An 8,657-nucleotide genomic window follows, 5' to 3' on the forward strand; every position below is an offset into this window, starting at 1 on the left:
CAGCTTCTTCCTGTGCATTCAGAGAAAACATGGAAGCTGCATACCCGACTTTGCTCTTGCTGTATGTATGCGCCGATTTCGTTGAAATCCATGTGCTCACGTCCCCCTGTCTGATCGTTTTTAGTATTGGGAGGGGGGGTGACCCTTTCAGGAATCCCTGGTGGCGGTGGTGGTGGTGGGGGGGGGGAGTAGCGTACCTTAAATATCGCATTACATATGACAGTCCATTGTAGAAAATGTACTAATATATCAAAGCCATATCTGCCATCCTTTAACAACTTATGAAATTTTTAAAATTTGCTGAGGGGGCTGATTCCCCTAAAAATCAATGCTAGAACACTGTATATAGTAGAAGACCTTACCAGTAACCAAACTCACCTGGACTGATTTTTTTTTTTTTCGTAGTTAGCTGGCCACCCCAAGACTCGTATGGATGGGGGTTACGGACACTGCTCCCCAACTATCGATTTGCTGAGTCTTCCTTCAGATACAACATGAAAATACCTAATCCTGTGATATGTATTCCGATTTCGTTGAAGTCCATGTGCACATTTTCCTCTGTTCCTGATATTCTTTATTTTGGGAAGGGGGTTAACCCCCCAAGAATGATTGGGGATTCACGCCTTTCAAATATCGCATTATGGATGAGAGTCCATTGCACAACATCTGCTAAGATATAAAAGTCTTATATGCCCTCCTTTCTCTGTCTATGAGAATAATAGAGAAAGGAGAATTGGAAAATAGCATATAGAGGAAGACCTTCAGATTAACTAGAAGAAATCACCTGGAAAATTCCATTCAAATACTTCACCTCTTTCTGGTCGTTTTTACGTTTGGATGAGAGGCTAACACCACCAAGAATAATAGGCGGTGGGGTCACGGGCCCCAAATATCACATTAGAGAAGATAGTCCAACGTACAACACGTACTAAGATATCAAAACATATCTGCCCTCCTTCCCCTATTTTGAATCTTTAATAAATTTTGGAAGGGGACTGTCACCCTGAAAATAATGGTGGGAAATTTTATGCAGTGGATGGCATTATCAATTAACCAGAAGAACTGGCCTGAGAGGTTTTGCTGGAACCCTTCTCACTTTCTACATCTCATCATTTAAATTTTTACGAGAGGGAGCTGGCCCCCCAAGAATAATTTGGGAGGTCACGGTCTCCAAATATAACATCAAGGATGAGACTTCATTGTATCTTCCCTCCTTTCACTTTTCCTGAGAATTCTCAGTTTGGCTAAGAGAGCTGACCTACCCTAAAAAAAACATAGCTGGAAAACTGTGTATAGCAGAAAGCCTTCCCAAGAAGCCGACGAACTCAACTTGGAAGTTTCATACTAATCCATCAGATAGCCAAGGAGTTATATTGTGCGTGCACACACACACACACACACACACACACACACACACACACACACACACACACACACACACACACACATACACAAACACACACACAAACACAAACACACACACACACACACACACACACACACACACACACAAACACACACACACACACACACACACACACACACACACACACACACACACACACATACACACACACACACACACACACACACACACACACACACACACACAAACACAAACACACACACACACACACACACACACACACACACACACACACACACACACACACACACACAAACACACACACACACACACACACACACACACACACACACACACACACACACACACACACACACACACACACACACACACACACACACACACACACACACACACACACACACACACACACACACACACACACAAACACACACACACACACACACACACACACATACACACACACACACACACACACAAACACACACACACACACACTGAGTATAGCGCATGTTAATGATAGCCTACTTCCTGGTTTGCAGGACTGATAAAGTAATTGTGCAGTTTCTTCCTGTGCATTCAGAGATAACCTGGATATTGCACTCATATCCTGAGATATGGATGTTTAGTTCGTTGAAATCCATGTCACCTCTTTTCCCTATTTCTGATTGTTTTTCTTCTAACGAGGGAAGGATGACTACCCGAGAACCATTGGGTGGAGGTCACGCTCTCCTAATAACACACTGCATAATATGAGAGTCCTTTATACATGTAAAATATCAAAGTGATATCTGCCTTCTCTCCCCTAATTTGTATCCTTCACAAGTGTAGAGGGCGCTGACCCCCACTAAAAACAATGGAGGATTTTTTCTTCTATATCATAAGGCATTGTCAAGGAACCAGACAGACAAGTCCAACAAGTTCTGTTGAAATCCATGTTCTCATTTTCCCTCCTCCTGATCATTTCTGTTTTTGGAAGGCTGGGCTGGCCCTCCTATTATCATTGGGTGCGGGGGGGTGGCGCTCCCCAAATATCCCATACGGGTAAGAATCCATTGTGCAACATGGGCTAAGATATCAAAGCCATATCTGCCCTCTTTTCACTATTTCTGAAAAGCTTTAATTTGGTGAGAGGGGGCTGACCCCCCCTAAAACTAATATTGGGAAAATTGTAGTAGTGAAGGACCTTCCAAGCAGGCAGACGAACTCACCTGGGAGGTTTCTTTCAAAACCATCACATAGCCTAGGAAGATTTTAAGCACACACACACACACACACACACACACACACACACACACACACACACACACGGTGAATCTCTCACAAAGATATTGTGCGGGTTGCCGAAAAAGATATGCTCCTTCACAAGACTGATACTACTGTTGCTGCTGCTATTACTACTACTACTACTACTACTATTAATTATTATTATTATTATTATTATTATTATTTGGTGGTAGGTGGGGGCGCTCGCCATCCACTCACTCGATGTAGTGCTGCTCTCAGGTGTCTGCCCTTTTTTTTCCCCCATCCTTCTTTTTTTCCATCCTCTTCTATCTTTCTTTTCTTCATTCTTTCCTGTCCTTCTGCCTACGGTGACTTTATACTCCCTTTTCTGTCTTTCTTTGCTTCATTCCTCTCTCTTCCTTGTGCCTGTGGGTGACTCGACACTGAGTGACAAGTGAAATGATTTCCTGTTCACCAGGAAACCATTTACTACGCTGGCTGGTAACCATATAACCAAATTTTGGCGCCTGGTGGTTTAGTGGGTAATTACGACACTCCAGACGGATTGAGCCGGTGCAGGTTTATATCCAAGAGATGGTTGGAGTTTATTGCTCACATAATGCCACTCAGGGATGAATGAGGCTGGCCATTCTCATCTTAAAAGTCAGGACCAACTTGCCTAGCCCCTAGCTCCTATGCTCCTCATGGGGCAACGTTGAATTGGATGATGATGATGGTGATGATGATAATGATGATGATGATGATGATGATGATGATGATGGTGATGATGATGATGATGATGATGATTATATTGTTGTGCGGTAGGTGAGGGCGCTCACCATCCACTCACTCGATGTAGTGCTGCTCTTGGGTGTCTGCCCTTTCCTATCCTTCCTTCTTTCCTTCCTTCCCTTTCTGTCTTTCATTTCTTCATTCACTCATTTGTCCTTCCGCCTACGGGTGACTCTACACTCCCTCTTCTTTCTTTTCTTCATTCTTTCCTCTTCCTTCTGTCAGTGGATGGCTGTACACTGAGTGACAAGCCAAATGGTTTCCTGAACACCAAGAAACCATTTATTATGCTGGGTGGTAACCATATAACCAAATTATGGCGCCTGGTAGTTTAGTGGGTAATTATGGCGCTCCAATCGGATTGAGCCTGTGTAGGTTTATATCCAAGGGGTAGTTGGGGTTTATTGCTCACGTTATGCCATTCAGGGATGAGTGAGGCTGGTCACTCTCATCTTAAATGTCAGGACCAACTTGCCTAGCCCCGGCATCCTACGCCCCTCATGGGGCAATGTAAGACTGGATGATGGATGGATGGAATTATTATTATTATTATTATTATTATTATTATTATTGTTGTTGTTGCCAAATTATACACCAAAAAATAAAAGCACAACGAAGTTATTGTCAATTCCGTTCTGTCTGGAGAGTGTAGACTCATCTACCGCAGGCAAGCAAATGCCCTTGCAGGGCAGTCCTGTGCAGTGATTGTATGTTCCCCTGCAGCAGGCAGCACGCCACCCGGCGTTGTAATTGGTTTCAAAGGTTATAGGAATCCATTAGGTGTACCACTCAGTGTAGAGACACCTGAAGTAAAAGCATTAATAAAAGTTATTGCAGGGATGGGAGAAACTGGAAGAGAGGATGGCAGACACATAAGTAATAATGACTATGAAAGAAGAAAAGGCAGCACTGTATCAGATGAGTGGAAGATGATCGCCACCACTTATCAAAAGAATGAGAGTATATTAGGAATGTAAAAAATAGCCAACTCTGATACCCTCCACCCTGCTATTACCAGCACAGTCAGCACTTTATCTGTGGGGTAACAAATTAGACCATTGTGGCTCTCCTTGAAGTGTCTACCTCTGACTTTAGCACTTCATTATATGCCTTTCTAGTCAAGTCACAGGTCCTGCCTACACTTGTGTACTGGACTTAACTTTCTGATCCCCCTGGTGGAGATGCATGTGCAGTAAGGCATCTGGTAATCAAATGACTATTCGTCACATTTCAAGCTGAGGTTCAAAGCAGATGGATACGTTACTGTGCCTAACTGCCTATTATATCCAGCTGGAAACAGGACTGGAGTTTTGAAATGAAGTGTACAAGGCGCTCCGCTTGCCTTGTGTTGAAACACTCTGCCGCTGCCTACCTCTGTGTCACTCACCACACTGGTGCTGGAGAGGGATGCCTTCCTGCTGTGACACCGATTCAGCAGACCTGATCTTCTGGCCGATTATACAAACGTCCCACAACCCTCTTCCTACCCCCAAAGGAAGATAGTGGACTGCCGGAGAAGGCTAACCTTATATTGCAGTCCATTAAGTACACGTTCCAGATGAACCTGTAGTTGTAACTACAACTCACCATATTTCCCATGTATCTTCACGTCTCAATTCTCCCTTCACCACAACTACCGTATCGAGAGTTTCACTGCATAATCCCTGACGTCCAAAATAGTGTAAGCCAACGACACTAACCTGTTATTCTCACCCCTCAGCACTGTTCACGGAGGGCAGCGACTGCAGTGAGTACCTGCCGTACCTTGAGGACCCCAGCATGATGACCGTCAACACAGAGCTTCGCTTTGTCAACCCCATCGGCGGCTGTCCGGTTGCTGGCTGCTCGTGGTGGCCCGAACCCGTCACCACCCCAGCCACAAACTGACCTGTTGTTTCAAGCAGATGGTATTACATTTTTTTTTTTTTTCAGAGATATTTAATCAGATTAGAAGAACGCTATCGCAGTGAATGGAATAAATAAGTTTGACACCCTTTAATTCCGAAATATCTCTCCTAATTAATACAAACAATGTGCAGGAGCAAGAATAAAAAAAAAAAAAAAGAACATGTTACTGACGAGATTACCATTTGCAACACCCTCTGATATACCTTTACAAACACATCTTCCCTCTTTGAAATACCAATGCTACATTACCATACTTCCTGATATACCCTTCAACCCACAGATACCACCACACACATCATGCCTCCCAGGATAGACCCGTCCCAGTGTCTCCAGAATGTCTCCAGCACAATTATAGCTGGTGACCTTATCAAAAAGATTCTTCAAAGATAAACACTCCAACACAGGACGACGGAGGGACTCTCTTTCTAGAATAACTCTATCTTCACAGGACACTAAACACGACCCCAACACAGACACAAGCAGTTAAGCGCCATCTGAGAGCGTACACCTCCGTCAATGCCTACAGTGCACAAATCAGATCACCACCAAAATTATATCAACTCTTCTTTGGCCCATGTCCCACATATTTACAAAATTTCATTGAAATCCATCATTACTTCTTAAATGCCGTGTGGACAAGTACATAACAGTCCTGAACTGGGACTCGGACTCAGACCACAATCAAAATTTAATCAACTCATCCTTGGCCCATGACACACATAACGACAGTATGTCAATGAAATCCATGAATAACTTTTTTGAGATATCTTGCAGATAAACAGATAAACTGAGGTGAATACATAACCTACTCCAGCTTCTTAGGCGGAGGTTATGAAGTAGCTCCCCCACCCCCCAAATCATACCGTGCAAACCCAACACAACCTAGTCAGGTAAGAAGAGTAGTAGTCTGGGACACCTTTCCGACCACCAACATCAGTACTGTATCTCATTCGATCAAAGCAACCTCAGTAAACTCTGGAAAAGCTTCACAAACTAGAAGTAGCAAACAGCACAAATTTCAAACAAGATAATGATTCAACCCTGAAAGACTGCAAGTTTATTTTATTCCAGTCACTGAAAAGCAATCATCACATTTAGTAGACCCATTACGTCAGCTGAGACATCATATTCGTTGTGGCAGAACAAAAAACCTTATGCCTAACTTTTTCAATTAAACAATTCATCGTCGGTATAACCAAATTTTACCAAAAACTCACCCTACTGCAACAGAAACACAATCCTTAAATTACCAAAATAACAGTATTATCGAACTAATCAAAATAAACATGCAAGACGATCGAAAAAGTTATGTGAATAACTCAAACCCTCAGAATAAATAAAAGTAAATTCTAGAAGACCACACCAAAACTTATTTCATTAAAAAAAATCTCCACCACCTTGCTTTAAATAAAGCTTTACTGTACAATAATGAAACAGTCCTAAGCATGGAGGAACATGTAGACACGCAAACTGCCATGCAACAGTACCCCACAAAAATACCCACTTTCAGTACAGCGACAAAAATACTGTATAACCAGGAAAATCAAGGACCACAAACAAATGGCAACCTCAAATAATTCACTTAATAAATTCTCCAAATTATTAGAAATACAAAAAGCTCCAAGGCAGGAGGGCCAGACCAGATCACAAACATTTACCCCAACAACTTCGGCGTTATAGCCATAAACACCCTTATGAAATGTTCAGCTTATCCTGAACTCACAACCAAATCCCTGACCTGTGGAAGAAAGCAGTAATCTCAATACTGATGTCATCATTTTATATGACACAGGAATATTGCTTCAGATCTAATGGCACCTTCCATTCCTGCAATAGTGGTATAATGGCCACATGCATACATAAATGACCTCATCACTCAGTACCCAAGGATCATCTGAATGGGAGCCCAGTGTACTGCAGGCTGAAGCTACCCTTCTCCTGCAACCCATCATCCCTCTGAACCTTGTACAACCCGGCAGGAGTTGCCGATACATCTGTGTCGCCACGTAAAGACATCGCTTCCCAGCACCAGCACTGAGTGACGAGTGGATATATTACAAACAACTCACTGTAAGAGATTTGACGAAAAGATCTTCATAGTACTAACCCACTGTATATGTCATTTGCTTTGAGCACTTAACTTTGCCTTTTCCTTATGTGCAGTTAAAAGTAGTCAAGGACTCTCTTGTATGTGATTCACATTTTTAAAACCCTTCAGTCTGGTAACGTTCTTCTTCTTCAGTTCTTACCATCTACAGATAATTTCATTAAGACTTTATGAGTCATTCTTAATGCAGAGCTTAGATATAGCTTTCCTTTACACATACAGGAGGTTTCCTCAAATGTAAATGAGTCCGGAGTTAGCAATTGTGAATCAGTGATGAAGGTCACTGACATGAGGGGGTTAACCCATCTACCGTAAAGGAGTCTCTAATGAGGTCAGTTTAAAGCCATTTGTCTGTGAAAAACCGAAAGCAGAAGTTGGTGTAAATCGGTTTAAAGCTGTTTTTGTTGATCTTGCCCTTTGTCATTTTGTTCTTAAAAAAAGAAAAAAAAAAGTGATTTACCCTAATCACTTCCACTATGTTTGTCTACAGTCAAATGAAATCTTTTTGAGTTGTCAAGGGTGGAATGTTACCTTGTCCTGTGACCTTGACCTTTGACAGATTGTTGGATAAATTAAACTACGTCATTCTTACATTATCCTCAGTCGTTTCCCAAAGTTTGGTTGGAATTAGAAAAGAACATTTAAATCTGATTTTGCAAGGTGAGTTTCATTTAGTCCCGTGGCCTTGACTTTTTACCCAAAGTTCTAAAAAAAAAAAGTAGTTTGCTTATGGGCTATCTCTAAACCCTTCCACCCAGTTTGGTACAATCGGTCAAAAACCTACCTGAGTGAAACACACACACACACACACACACACAGCCATAGACAAACAAAGGTCAGGCCCGGGTATAACTTCTTCCTCATCCCGCGAAAGAGAATGGTGGAATTCGGGAAGAGGGCAACTTTAGCTTGCAGTTCATTGGATTCACGTTTAAGATGAGCGAAGAGCTGCAAGCACCACCACCACCACCACCACCACTACTACTACTACTACTATAACCGTTGTCCTCAAATTCATATAATAACACCAGTCTGATTGGACTCAACTTCTGCCATGAAGAAACTTTTATAATTTGGGCTGTATTCTCGGAACCATTGTGTTAGTATGTACGGTGTATCGTACTTTATACATAGTCGTAGGGTTTTCTGCCAGGTCGTTTATACGATGTATATGGTTAGACATGTAGACAACTTGAAACGGTGCATGACATTACCTGTAATGTGGCCTGCACTCTG

The 8,657-nt window shown here is 42.4% G+C and overlaps 1 protein-coding gene across 1 annotated transcript in view; it reads left to right on the top strand.

Annotated features, from left to right (window-relative positions):
* LOC145394489 (uncharacterized) overlaps window positions 1-5,293 on the top strand; it is a 65,723-nt gene extending 60,430 nt beyond the window's left edge. Inside the window, exon 6 of the mRNA XM_080268338.1 lies at window positions 5,127-5,293. Within this exon, the coding sequence (XP_080124464.1) occupies window positions 5,127-5,293 (167 nt within the window). The remainder of the gene's footprint in view (window positions 1-5,126) is intronic.
* Window positions 5,294-8,657: the final 3,364 nt, after the last annotated feature.

This window comes from Coenobita brevimanus, chromosome 27, assembly GCF_032717465.1.
Source record: "Coenobita brevimanus isolate Jiangsu-jjx chromosome 27, ASM3271746v2, whole genome shotgun sequence".
Classification (NCBI taxonomy): Eukaryota; Metazoa; Arthropoda; class Malacostraca; order Decapoda; family Coenobitidae; genus Coenobita; species Coenobita brevimanus.